The 14,818-nt window shown below is 40.2% G+C and overlaps 1 protein-coding gene and 1 long non-coding RNA gene across 4 annotated transcripts in view; both read right to left on the bottom strand.

Moving 5' to 3' along the window:
• The window catches only part of LOC119876151, a 53,653-nt gene that overhangs the window by 32,695 nt on the left and 6,140 nt on the right, over positions 1 to 14,818 (bottom strand). Inside the window, exon 3 of one of the 3 annotated variants that reach the window (XR_005357294.1) lies at positions 7,444 to 7,661. The exons of the other annotated variants lie outside the window; for them this stretch is intronic. This is a non-coding gene — a long non-coding RNA (uncharacterized LOC119876151). Of the gene's footprint in view, positions 1 to 7,443; positions 7,662 to 14,818 lie in introns of those variants that run through there. 3 annotated transcript variants of the gene reach the window in all.
• On the bottom strand, positions 11,922 to 14,345 carry TLR10 (toll like receptor 10). Its single transcript, NM_001173127.1, has one exon. The coding sequence runs from the start codon at positions 14,343 to 14,345 to the stop codon at positions 11,922 to 11,924; it is 2,424 nt and encodes an 807-aa protein (NP_001166598.1).

Genomic DNA, 14,818 nt, shown 5'->3' with positions numbered 1-14,818 from the left:
TGTGTCTCTCATGAATAAATAAAATCTTAAAAAAAAAAAAAAAAGAAGAACCTGGGCCACCTCTCTACCCATTAACCAGAAAGTGCCAGAATCTTGGTCACTGTCTCACAGACTATATCCAGTGGGAAGAAATGATGCCTAAAAAGGAAATAATGTATTTTTAGGAAGAGGGAATTGATACTGGGCAGCCAGAAACAAGAAACGGCTAAGACTCATGCTGACCAAGCTACTTCTTCCAATAAGGGCCAGTAGAAGAGAATACCCACCAGCATGTGCACTTATGTGGTCAAATCAGTAATTATATTTTTTACAGTAAACCTCCGTTTGCTCTTAAGAGAAGGCTGTCAAACTTCTGTGTCTACGTAGGATCTAACACTGCATTCCAAGTGACTTAACCAAGGCGAGACTTCCCAGGGAGGGTCACCCTAGCCACTAGCTGGCCTCGTAGAGGTCTCCTCTGAGGCCTGACAACCCAGAGGACACGAGGAATAGTCTAGACAGCATAGGAGACATGAAGAGAATAGCGACAAGCAAGTGATTAGTTGGTGTAAGATTTTGCTTTGAAAGCCAAGGTAATCAGAATGGGCTTTATCTCATGTAGCCAGCTGGGCATAATTGGAGTTAATTTTGAGTTGGAGACTAACCCAAATAAATAACTGTGCTTTAGGAAAATTATTCTTCCTAGGGTGTATAGGTTGGAGAACAGAACAAAGAGATTGGCCATGGACACTATAGTGTAGCTTTTCAAGCTAGATGTGTAGCCATTGGTAACTTCCTTGAAGTCAATGTCCTCATCTGCTACTCCCCAAAGTCTGCCATCCAAGGCCAAGGCAGGCCTTGATCCTCTTGTGGATCAGAGCCCAGATAAAATCAGGTGTGTTCAGGATTGTATGGTATGGCATCAACAATAGGGTTGCTTCTACATTGGGGATTCCCAGCCTGTGGGCTACGAATCCTTTGGAGAGCCTTGGAGCTGTTGCAAGAAGCCAAAAGTCTCTCTGTGCCCAAGCACAGCCTGAGGCTGAGTAAGATAACAAACCTTCTACATCTGCACTACTCTTCCCCAAAATATGTATTGTATGAAGCCATCGAGCTTCGTTCAATGCAAATTTATTTTCGAGAGTTACGAGATTCATCATAATAGTTTCATGTCGGTCTAGATATTTCTCAACCAACAACGACTACTAACAAAATTAGTGGATGAGGATCCACAAAACAGAGATAATATACTATCATCTGCCTCGCTGGCTTGTGGAGTTTAAAGGACTTCATGCATGCAGGCACTTAGACCAGCCCTTGAAACAAATGTTCAGTAATAACCATATTATATCGTGATCGTCATCCTCGACAGGTGAGGACCACTCATCTAGGTGATCTCCAGAACCATCTTGTGCCTCTGAGTTTTAATGGCTTTGTGAATTTTATGAAAAGTCTAGTGAAGGGTGAAGAAATGCTTTGAGATCTGTTGTCCTGCTGTTTCAGCTGCCCACCAGCCGTCCTAAGCTCCAGCAGAAGGCATCCTTCAAAGAGGGCCCGGATCCCTTCCGTTGACAGCGTGGTGGAGAGAGACCCGTGGGCGCTGGTACAACGGTCACCTGTCGCTCCAGGGATCCAGGGATGAACCAACCCGCTTGCCCTCAGGTGCTGCTTGTCCCCCACGGAAAGCACAACAGCAACTACCAAGGCGACCACAAGGTGTCGCTGTGATCCCAAAATTTCACCCAAGGGCACGCCCTTGGGGGCAAGACTTGAATTCATTTTTCGAGTTTCTTTTCCAAGTTTCTCAAACCTTATTGTACGTAGGAATCACGGGGCGGGGGGGGGGGGGGGTGTTAAAATGCAGATTCTAATTCAGTAGGTCTGGGATGAATCATGAAATACTACATTTTTAACAAGTTTTCAGGTGAGGCCGCTAACAAGCTCTCAGGTGTGATGCTGAGGCTGCAGCAAGGTTCCGGCTTTCAAGGACTTTCCCTGGTTTCAAGGGGGGGTAACGGGGAGGCAGGAGGACGAGGACGGACGGAAGGGAAGGATGCAGGAAGGAGGAAGCAAGGAAGGAAGGCAGTACGGAGAATGGAGGAGCGGAGGGAGGGATGGGAGGAGGGGGAGGGCGGGAGGGAGTGAAGGAGGGAGGAGGAGGGGGGTGGGGGGGAGGCGAAGGTTCAGGTCTTCCCCTCCTCCCTTTTCTCTCTCTCTCTCCCTCCCCCCTCTCTTTCTTTCTGTTTTCTTTCTTTTCTTTCTTTCTTTCTTTCTTTCTTTCTTTCTTTCTTTCTTTCTTTCTTTCTTCTTCTTTCTTTTTTTTCTTTTCCCACTTATTTCTGATTGGAGACAGGAATAAGAATTGAGTAGACCCAAAAAGCAGCTTCACTCTCTGCCTTTCCGAGGTAGCAAAAGAGGAAAAAGAAAGAAAACTGGGAAAACAGCAAAAGAAAAATCAGGGCAGCTCTCTTGCAACATCCCAACGCCCTGAGTCCCTTGCAGGTCCGCTCTCTGAAGACTGACTACTGGGACAGGTGCCCCGGGTCAAGGTGAGCTCTGGAGAGGGTCAGAAAGGTTTTTCCCTGTAGTTCTTTCTCCGGCACAAGGGCCCATTAAGGAATTTAGAGCAGACTTTCCGAAACACTGGGCGGTCAGGAGCTTCAGCAAACACTGTAAAGCCACCGGTTCAAGGCCAGGCAGGGTTTCTCATAGAGCCCGACTAATTAGGTTGCAAAGAGCCAAGCTGAGAATTGAAGAAGTGAACTAACAGGAAGAGACGCTTTGCTGACGGTGTTGCTGTTGCATGCCCAACGGGGTCTATTTTCATGTGGTGAACTTCTGCTTTCCATCCCCGGTGAGGAGGGAACCAGTGAAGTGAAACTGGTGAACCCCAGGGCGTTTGCCTTCCACCGGGCCGGCAGTTGCTTTAAGGTTAGAGGCGCGCTGCAAAATGAGAAGTTGCAGGATAGTGGGCGCCTGCCAGCTTGCTCTCTCTCTCTCTCTCTCTCTCTCTCTCTCTCTCTCGGTCCTTTTCTCTCTCATTTTCTTTTTTTGTTGTTATTTGGTTTGGTTTCTCCTTTTTAATGACCTCCGTATATCATTTTTGTTCTTTCTAGTTTGGGACCTGAAGCTAATTTTTGGGGGGTTTTGTTTTTGGTGGGTTTTTGTTTTTGTTTTTGTTTTTGTTTTTTTGTAGCTAAGTTTTAAGACCGAGAGATGTAAAAATTAAAAGCGAACTGCTGTCCTTTCAGGTTTTAGCTATAATATCAAGTCAGTTGCAAGCTGATCGAGCTTCCTGCTTATTTGAAAGCCTAAGGAAGATGTTGGGTCTAAGGTTTTCTAAGGTTCTGACAATGGAGAATTTGTTCATCCTCACCCCACCCTCATCCTCTTGTGGGCCTCCTTATGGGGCAAACGTCTCCATCCAATTTGCCTAATAAAATATGTAGCAGTGTGTTCTAACTGAAACCAAACTGGGAATAAAAGTTGGGCTAGTTGGATGATGTTCACTCCTCCCCGTTTCTGTGTGTATATTAATATGCATAGGTGGGAGGAGGAAAGAGTACTTGGTGGGGGCAGGGGGCAGGGTTGCAAAGGAGAGGTAAAAGGAATAAGGAAAGTGGGAGGGATGAGGTGCTAAGCATGCTCCTTGGCCCCTGGAGTGGTTCGGAGCTCCCACAAATGTTAGGAGTGACTGCTGAACAAATAGATTTCATGAGAGGCTCAATAAAACTCTGGATCCCAGCACCGAGGCTTTGGAGTGCTGAGATGTGCACACTTGGTTTTGAGGACAGAGGGTTTTTTTTCTAATCTTGGGCAACATATGTAGTTCAGCTATTTGTTTTCATTTTATAACCCAAACATGCTTGGCTTGGGGGAGCAGATTTTTTGAAGTTTTGTTTTTTTTAAGATTTTATTTATTTATTCATGAGAGACACAGAGAAAGGCAGAGACATAAAGGGAGAAACAGGCTCTCTGCAGAGACCTTGAGGCGGGACTCGATCCCAGGACCCTGGAATTACCACCTGAGCCAAAGGCAGATGCTCAACCACTGAGCCACCCCGGTGCCCTGATTTTTTTAACTTTCTAAAGAATAAATTTTTTTTTAAATTTTAATTCAAATTTGCTATATAAATTGTAAAGACTGAGAAAGATGACATGACTTTGTGGTCTCTATACAATTATGAGCCCTGGAACGATAATGGACAAAAACTGAAAGGGAAGCAGCAAAGGATCAAAATTAATTTTTGCCTAATTGGCTAAGTATTCACAACTAAACACTCATAAATTTATTACTAAGCATCAAAACGTTTAGTGATTTTTTCACTTCTACTTTTCAGAAAAATATTATAGAAAAGAGCCCAAATGAGTATTTGGCAATGTTTTAAAAATGAACAGAAATTTTTATTTTCATATTATAATAGTTATAGAAAGTTTTCACCAGTTAGGTTGATTACACATACTCCTAGGACTATTTTTATTGTAATGAATATGCAGTGTTTTTCTTCTTAGTGGGTTTTAATCATGAAGTTTTCTGAGGTTGTGTATATAACCACTTTTTATTTTTATTTTTAAAATTTTATTTATTCATGAGAGACACAGAGAGAGAGGCAGGCTCCCTATGAGGAGCCTGATGCAGGACTCAATCCTGGGACCCCAGGATCACAACCTGAACCGAAGGCAGACTCTCAACCACTGAGCCACCCAGGTGCCCCTAGCCACTTCTTATTTTTTTTTTTAAAGTTAATTGGCTATTACAGATTTGGTGGTTTATGATGTATATTTATGTGCATCCAGTTGAGTAATTTTCAGTTTTATTTTTAGAGGTTTATCTGTTTTCTAACAGGGTTATTTAATATGACACTAAATTTCAAAGTATTTTTAAATAAGCTGTAAACACTAGTATGATTGTCTTATTTTTCTCTCCTAACTGTTTAAATTGAGACATGATTGACGTACAACATTACATTAGTTCAGGTGTAAAACATGATTTGAAATTTGTATATACTGTGCAATGATCACCACAATAAATTTAGTCAACGTCCATCATCGTATATAGTTACAAAACCGTTTTTTCTTGGGATGAGAATTTTTAAGATCTACCCTATTAGCAACTTTCAAATATGCAATACATTGTTATTAACTATAGTCATTATGCTGTACGTTACATCCCTAGGACTTTTTTTATAACTGGCAGTTTATACCTTTGCTTCCCTTTACCCATTTCACCCACCACCCGCCAGCTTTTGGCAAACATGAATCTGTTCTCTGTATCTATGAGCTTGGTATTTGTTTTTTTGTTTTTTTGTTTTTTTTTTTCATTTTGTTTTTTAGATTCTACATATAAGTGAGATCATACAGCATTTGCCTTTCTCTGTGTGGCTTATTTCGCTTAGCTCAATGCCTCTAGGTCCATTCATGTCACAGATGGCATGAGGTCCTTCCTTTTTTATGGCTAATATTCCATGATAGATTTATACCAGACTTTCTTTATCCATTCATCTATTAATGGACACTTTGGTTTTTTCCATATCTTGGCTATTGTGAATAATGCTGCAGTGAACATGGCGGGGGTAGGGGGGGTCCAGATATTTTTTCAAGTTAGTGTTCTCACTTTCTTTGGAATCGCTGGATCATATGGTATTTCTATTTTTAATTTTTTGGGAAACTGTCATACTGTTTTCCTAGTGGCTGCACTAATTTACATTCTCACCAACAAGGAATTCCCTTCTCAAGGGAGTGAGAATTCCCTTTTCTCCACATCCTTGCCAACACTTGTTATTTATTATCTTTTTGATAATGGGCATTCTAACAGGTGTGAGGTGATATCTCATTGTGGTTTTGATTTGCATTTCCCTGATAATGAGAGATGCTGAGCATGTTGACTTGGTGAGATTTTGGATTCCAGCATTGCAGCTTTGGAATGCTGAGATGTTGACACCCTTTTTTGGGAAGCATGACTCTTTTCCTTACCTCAAGGATAAATTAATTGGGGATTATTGGGAGAAAACACCATAGCATGGACAGCAACATCATCTAAGAGGCCCCTTCACTCAGCAGTGTCAATAGTGCAAGGCTCTTTCAAGGGCTTTGAAAGGCCCCATTTCTAGCCACCTGAGTTAGCTAGATTGTGCAGACGACTATGGTGGTGCCAAATGGGGAATGTAGCTGACAATGTGACATGTGAGCAGAACTGAGCCTCCTTGGGATCTCCTAACACTATACACAGGGACCTTTACAGGAGGGCAAGAAGTCCTGTTTAAGCAGGTGGGGGTAAGACAAGAATTTGGGGTCATTGATGTTGATGTGCTTTATTTTAGCCACAGTGAAGCCTGGCAGCATTTGGGTTATACACTGAATGATGAGAATCACTCTTAAGCAACAAGACACCTCCATCCAAAAATACAGTCTAGTATTTTACAATCTAGTCTAGTAGGAACAAGCATCTTCATGGTGAATATAAATATGAATGAAACCAATAGTTAGCAAACTCTTGGGAGGCGGTGTAGCATGGTAGATAGGAAAGCAGGCACTACAATCAGACTGCCTTGCATTTCTGTCATTTATTAGCCATAAACCCTTAACTTTTGGGCACCTTGGGTACTTTGTTACATGAGACTAATGATAAAGTTTAACTCATAGATCTATGAGAATTAGCAAGTATAACTCATGACATCCTTAGAACAGTGTCTGGCACATAAAAACCTCAAGAAGTGTTGGCAGTCTGTATTGTTACACACATGGCCATCATACTAATAACAGTATCAGGGAGACTGACTCAACTCTTTTCCAGAAATCAAGGAATCAGGAGGAGGTTGAGGGCTGATGGGTCTCTGGATCTCCCCAGGACTACTGAGTCCTGGAATCAAAAGAAGACATTGGTCCTAATGGACAATTAGAGCTAACCTTGTGTATATATAGCTTCTTTCTCTGCCCTATTTTTTCCCCAGGGCCAAAGGTACTGCTGCCAGGAAGTTAAATATTTCAGATCATTAGGTTTAGAAAGTTCTGAGACATAACTAAAAATCTAACTTCTTCCTTAGGGAGAACAGAACTTAGTAATGTGGAGCTTTTACCCATCATGACATAAAATAAGAAACACCTCTCTTTCTTTCCATTTTTTATAAAAACCATAGGAGGAATATCTAACAACCTTAATACAGTGGTACTAGAATTTGCCTTTGCCATTCTGTGAGATCCATGGGTCTTACCATTGAATTTTGCCACCTGACCCATTAGGACCTGAGACAAAACTCTCCTGCTGTCAACCACTTACACTAAAACCAATCCAAGTTAAGCAGCCAAGAAATAAGAAGCAAGGTAAGTTCTGGTTGCATAAGGTAGGATATTCTCCTTCCCAGAGCTGTCTCCAGGGAGTACAGGGCCCTGGGAAAAGATTTTTTGCAATACAGAGCTCCTAACTCTACAAATAATTTGATTTAAAAATGTTTCAAAATACATGGACCCATGAGAAGTATAGTGTTTTATTTATGAAGATGGACAGAGAAGATTTACTTATGTATTGTTAATTGTCCTGTTGGCATGTTGAAAGATTCTCTGTAGGATCCAAGCACCATCTCTTCCGGTTCAAATTCAGGAACCATCCCTTCAGGCATTGTATTGTCCAATGCATTCTCCCTGGTTCAATTTATATGTCCCATCAGGAGAAAATGGTAGCATTGCTGTAATCACAAGGACACAGGTCTTCAGAGCCTGTTTACATTAAACAGTATAGCTCTTCTTTCCTCTCAAGTTCCCCAATAGCATGTCTATAATACTGGTCACACGTTTAACCATGATACTGTATCATCCATCCACACTGCCTTCCAATGACACTTTCTAAAAGGTTGGTACTGTTTCACTGATGCAAGCCTTCCCCAAAATACATAGGTAACTGTGAACCATTTTTGGTTTTGGCCCTTTTACCATTCAGAATTTTATGGTATAAACAGAGAACAAAGTATTTTCCAGTCTTGTCTTCTCTTGGACTCTTGATGTAGTAATCATTGCATTTCCAGAATGGGAGGTCTTTCGGTGTTGACCAAACCCTTGCCTTCCACACACTAACACCAGTGGGGAGGTCAGGTGAGGGGTTCATGTCTGAAGACAGAAGCACAGTTCCATTCCTGCAAGATATGTACTTCCTTCTTCATGGCTTAAGACAGGGAGAGCACAACATCACCACATCAATGGCAGATAAGAGAGGATATTGATTGGAAGGCCCACTGGTGTTCAGTCTTGAAAACCATCCTTGAAGGACTACCTAACACATGACACAGAATCTACAGCAATGGTGATTATCATTCTGAATGCCAGAGGTTGGGGGAAGAGGAGGAGTGCAAGGTAAAAGACACCTCCCACTATGCTTGCTATCCTAAGGTTCTACTGACAAGAGGTGGCACCACAGTCAAAACACAGATGGACAAAGCCCAACCGGTGGCCCAAACCCAAGAGTTGTTGGTAGACTATTAACAGCTCTGACCCTGGAAGTCATCTTGTGTTGGATGTGAAAGTCACCCCAAATTAGTGTGTTCACCACTCTGGTGGCCCAATCTTGGGTTATCCCACACTACATCAGCCAGTAGGAGTGATCTGCTTGCCAAATTGTCCAACTCACATTTGGGCCCAACCACCAGACTCTGAGAGGACCATGTAGGCATGAGTTCCAGAGCTCCTCATGTGCACGGCAGAGGATCAGAAAGCATCTTTAAGGGGACAAATGAAGACCAGGATCCATGTGGGTCTGGGTCTGAGCCAGGGATATCTCACTTAAAGAACATTGCCAGTCTTGGCTGTACCAGACCCTAAGAAGGATTTAGAAATTCAAGGAAAGACCTCCAAAGAAAGAGTTGGGGGATGGAATAGGGGAAGAGTGTGAGACAGTAGGGAGAGACTGCAGAGTCCAGGCACAAATAATTATGGACAGTATAAGCAGGATATTCAAGGAGCCCAATCCAGGGCCCCATTGTAGAGAATGGAAATGAAAGGATCAAGATAAAATCAAATGCAAAAAGTAAGAGGCACCTTGTCCTACATTGGAAAGAAAATCCTCTTCAGTCTAGGAGTTAAAAGACTGATGTTTGACTTCAGGCTTAGGAGAGTCATTTAAAATTCCAAAGCCTCAATTTTCCACTTAAAAGTGAGAGTTATACTCCATAAGCTCTAAACTCTCACTCAGTTTAAATATTCCTAGTCTGTGCTTTTCTGGAACCGTTCATTATAATTCACAAAGGAGTTGAATCTCTGGAACATTTGCCATAAACTACATTTAAAACTCTTCTCCCTCGAAACCACTTGGAATTAGAGGATTATAATCCCAGGTTAGTATAGACCTCTTTGGCATGTTTACAGACTATAGAACACTGTCAACATTGGACCAGTGGCATCCTGACAAGATTGTCATTTATCTGCAGAGATGCACAGTTGTGGTGAAGGCACCCTGAAGACCTCAAGACAGACTTGAACATTAGTAATAGAGCTCAGTCTCCTAGGGGTAAAAAAGTGGAAGAAGCTCCAGGTTGACAAATGGCAAGGAAATGAAAAGGTCTTGCTGTTTCACAAGACCTGAAGTCATTTTCAACACATGATCAGGGTCTTTACGCTCAGTCCCACTATAGCATGCAGTCTTGTGTAATGCTTACTTCCTAATCAATGTCATTCTTGAGCACAGTGGGTCTCTCAATGAATATGAGATGTCTTGGGTAAAATATATCATCAGGTTTGCATGAGGCTAGGTTCTACTTCTAGCACAAGTCCCAGCATTAAACTTATGCAAAATTCATTTTCTGCTATGAGCCTTAAGAGTCAAAGCCAAGTAAATTAGGACATTTTTGGTGGTATCCAAGTTTCTGAGAAAGGAATAGTACAGTGGTCTGATAGGTAAGATTGAAGGGTAGTCCAACTGCTGAAACAAGAAATTGCTGAGAGCTATGCCTAACACGTTTGTTTGTTTTTTTTTTTTTTTAGTTGTGATCAAATATACTTATTTTTAAAACTGTATTACTAAACTTCAGATTCTACTATAGAATGACTCAATTCTGGGTGACTTCAGGGCTAGTGTCACCTACTTTACATGCTCCCAATTAACTAATATTTAAAGGTAAGAGTCTCACACAGAGTAATTTACTCAAAATTTACAAAATCCTCCAACAGCATCTGTCTGACTCCTCCAGAAGCCACAAATCACACTAATAGCAGTGGCCCAGATGCTGAGAGCCTGGTTGGAAATGCATTCTCCCCATTCTCTGCTCTCCCTGCACTGTGGTTTCCTTGGGTTTCCCCTTCTACCAAATAGACTATGGGCTCATCAGTGGGGGGAGAAGAGAGACACTCAGCCTCAAGGCTACTGAGCTCTAACTCCTCGGAGTAGACTGGTCATTAGCTAAATGGTACCACAGCCTGGCTTGTAGATTGACACCCGACTCTGTCCCTATACTCCAAGGTTGACCATTTTGATTACAATTTCTCAAATGACTACTAGCATGAGAATTCATAAGACCGCAACTGTAAGGAAATAAAATAGATGCAGATCCCAATTTTACCCTGCTTAGGAGATTAGTTTTATTAGATTGAATGGAATGAAGTAGATGTTCTTATAGGTCAAGAGCAACCACATACTGGCAATTTCATGTGATTCAAGCTATACTCAGAAATCCTTCAATTCTAGATTCTTGTTCTTCTCACCTTTTTATCCTGAAGCCAGTTGGGTCCCTGCTAAGTTCCTCTAGCTTACCTAACATAAACATTCATTGACACCTTCCCTGAACCAAGGACTGAGCAAATAGATGCTGAAAATAAGGACAGAGGGAAGTCTGTCCTAGCCTTTGAGGAGCTCATAGTATAATAAGAAAGGGAAACTTTAAAAACATAAATGATCTGTTTGGTGATAGAAATATGTCTGAAGTGTTATGTGGCATCAAGGAACATCATACTTGGAAGTGAGGAAGTTTTCTTTTTCTTTCTTTCTTTTTTTTTTTTTTTTTTTTTGTGTGACGAAGTTTTCAAAAAAAAAGAGTTGACATTTGGATTGTCCTTGAAGGAGATGTAAGATACCCTGAACAGTCCATCATGATATCAAACGCTAGGGTCTGGGAGGCAGAGAAAGAGACTGAATGTTCTGGGGAAGGGCCGATAACCTGATAGGGCTCAATGATAGGATGCAGGGAGGTAAAAGGAGATTGGTGTCAGATCTTAAATAAGTAGGGCCATTTTCTTCCTTTATAGTAAGTACGTAAGCCTATAGAAACTACAGAAAAATTTCTCATCAGGGGAAGTAGCATTTTTTGAAATATAATCTTGCAAAATTTAAAAAGGCTTGTTTTTATTCTATGACTGATGAGATTAGAAAGGAAGAATCAAGCAAAATGAGTAGGATGTGTAGGCTTCAAAAAATCTCTTTGCTGTTTTTTCTACCTACAAAAGAAATACAGATTCACTTAAAGCAATTCCAATGTTACAGAAATATACAAATAGAGACCTAATGTTTTCTGTAATACAAGCTCCCAGATCCAAGCCAGTGTTACCATACCATTGTACTGGTAGAGATTCATTTAGACTTTTATTTCAATATGTAAACCATCATATTAGTATAATTTTATCCATTCTAGTAAATATAGAACTACCTCATTTTTTTAATGGCTGTGTAATATGTTGTTGCATTAATGAACTATGATTTATTGAATCAATCTTTATTCTATGGAAATGTGAGCTGTTTTCAATTTTTCATGATTATAAACAATGTTAGGATGAAAATCTTTTTACATAAGCCTTTGCAAATTTGTGATTTTGTAGAATATATTCTTAGAAATCCTTCCAGGAACTGACATGAAAAAATAATCATTTTTCATCTTAATGACATTGACAAATTACCATCATAAAGACTGTATCAACTTCTATCCCAACAGTGTATGCAGGCCCCAATCTCCCTAGGGGAAGGGAGGATTTTATAGGCAGTCAGTTCTTATCAGAGAGATTGCAGAACCTTGAGACTCTTCATTCAGCCCCACAAATGTCTGTAGTTCATACATCTCTCTGGTTTCTAATAAGTTAGCATTAATAGCAGCTCGAAGATTTGCCCAAAAAAGTCCACATATACGCCTATCCTTGGGCCATTCCAAGTATGCTTTCTTTTCCATAAGAGCTTTCAGCTTAGGATACTTGGTAGGAATGCAGTAGAGTGGAATGGGTTCCAGTAAGATAAAAATTATGTAATCAGAATTTTCATGGAAGAGACTGTGGTGGGCGAAGTAAAGTTCATAATGGCACCACTCACTCTGGACAAAGTTGGGAGACAAAACAAAGATGGACTTATAGCTTTTCTCAATGCAGTTCATGATATTTTCAATAATGCTCTTGCCAGGGTCAAAGTTTCCCTCATGAAGGCAAATCAATTTCTCTTTCTTCTCTAGATTGGGGATTAATTCGTGCTTCACCCAGGTAGAATCATGTTCACTGTATGCAATAAACACATGGAACTGGACATTTCTCTTGAGCTGTTCTTGGGTTGTTTTTCTAATCCTCTGCAATGTCCATTGACCTAGCATCCTGAGATACCAGGGCAGATCAAAGTAGAAGCAGCAGAAGGCCACAGCCATCCCCAGAACTAGCATAATAACCACAATGGTGACAATCAACAGAGTTGTGTTACACGATAACTCAGGAAGATGAACGTCCTTTAGCAGAGTCCCCTTTAGAGTCAAAGGATATTCACAGATATATGAATCTAACCATCCAATCATCATGCCCTCTGAATATTCTTCAAGCTGAATGAAATCTCTTAATTCACAAGTACACCGGAATGGATTTCTTCCTGCATTCAGAATCTTAACTTCCTGACAGCTCTGAAAAAAATCCAGAGATGGGCTGAGAATTAAGTTCATTTCAATGTTCAGAATTGAAAGTTTTCTGAAATGACTGCATCCTGGAAGATCAGTTAGAAAATTAAATGCAAGATTTAACTCTTGCAAAGACTTCAGATGAATAATGTCTTTAGGGACAGTTTGAATTTTGTTATTATTCAAGTCAAGTATTTGAATATTTCTGGGCAAGCACCTGAAAACAGAATCAGCAAATTTGTTGGATGACAGGTTCATAGTGATCAAGGTTTCTGGCCAAAAGCAATTTTCACCATTTTCATGTTGTAACAGATTCTGGCTCAGATCTAAGTGCTTCAAGGATGTGTTGTTGGCAAAGAAACTCACTAAAGAAAACGTCTCCAATTTATTGCCCTTCAAAATGAGAGTTTTCAAATGAGGTAATTGGATAGGTTGCTTGAACAGGTCATCCGTTAAGATATTATTAGCGAAATTTAAATATTGGAATCTTGTAGGATATATAGGAAACAGCATATATGGCATTTGTGCATCTGATATAGTCAGGTTTTCTATATCCATTTTGGTAAAGAGCAAGTAGACTCTCTCCTGTGGAATATAAAAAATTCTGAACTGTACATGCTCTAATTTTATAGTTCTCATTACAGTGTTTGAGTAATCAAATGAATAGTGGTCGAGATAAACCTTGCCTCCAAAAGTCAGATGTTGGATTTGGAAGCATTCTACTGACGTATGCCAAACAAATTGGAAGATGAGGAGAAGGTCATCCCAGAGTAAATCAACTTTATTAAGTAATAAAATAGATGTCTTGGAATTCTCTAAAGTAAGATTTTTTTGAGTTCCATAACTTGCAAATTGGCTTTTGCCATCTATATTTGTCATTTCTAGTATTTTTGAAGTCTTGATTCCATCATGCAAAAGAACCCAGAAATTTGTGTTCATTGGTAAAACAATGTGAAGTTTTGTTGTGTTTAAGATGGGCAGGCTACCTTCTTCATAGTGAGAAAGACTTCTCAATCCTAAGAAGACAGTTTTTAGATGCAAATGAGCAATTTTCTGGAAATTTGATTTTTGTATTTTTGCCCCACTCAAACCTAGGATTTCCAAATGTGACATGTTGCCAGTCTCCTCACAGATAGGCACGGTGTCAAAGTCATTGAAAGAAAGATCCAAATGCCTGAGACCTGCCAGTGAATACCAAGTTACAATCTTCAATCTGTTGTAAGACAAATCTAAATATCTTAACTCTCTGTTAAATTCAAAGATCTTGATATTCAGCTCTTGAATTCTGTTATGGCAGAGAATCAAAACCTTCAGTTTAGAGACAGAACGAAAATCTGAACTCTGGAGTTGAGAAAGGAGGTTGTAGGATAAATCCAGTGTGGTTGTGGTTGGGGTCAAGTCTGCAGGAATTTTTCTTAGGGACATGTTGGAGCAATTGGTTGTCAACTCCCTTTCTTCTGGCAGCTTCGAAGCCCAGCCCTGCACTGATATAGCAATACTACAAAATATATAAATGCTTCTGATACGTTTCATTGTAATTCCAAGAATTTTACCACTGGTTCCCTCATATGAATGATGAAGATGAACTCAAAATCCTAGAAAGATATTTAGATATATATTTAAAATATTAAGTGGTTATGTTGTTTGTTAAATCTTGTAGGATTATAGTTTTATTTATTTATAATTTAATACCTTATTCTTTTATTAAAATGAATATTAATATTAAAATGAATGAATGGAGCCCAAGGTGGGGCTTGAACGCATGGCCCTGAGATCAAGACCTGAGCTGAGATCAGAGTTGGACACTTAACTGACCTACCCAGATGCCCCAGTATAGATTATTTTTAATGCCAAGAATTGACTCTATTCACCAAGAGTTTGGAACAGGGTTCCAACCTATATATTAAATCTTTGACTTGATCTGAGAGTTTGGGTTATAGATTACCAAGCTATATACACTGTCCCATTGTTCTGAGGAGCTGTGTGTGCGTGCGCCCATGTACCTG

The sequence above is a fragment of the Canis lupus genome, chromosome 3 (assembly GCF_011100685.1).
Source record: "Canis lupus familiaris isolate Mischka breed German Shepherd chromosome 3, alternate assembly UU_Cfam_GSD_1.0, whole genome shotgun sequence".
Taxonomy (NCBI): domain Eukaryota; kingdom Metazoa; phylum Chordata; class Mammalia; order Carnivora; family Canidae; genus Canis; species Canis lupus.
Note: the sequence above shows the minus strand (reverse complement) of the source record. Positions and strands in the feature narration are given on the sequence as shown.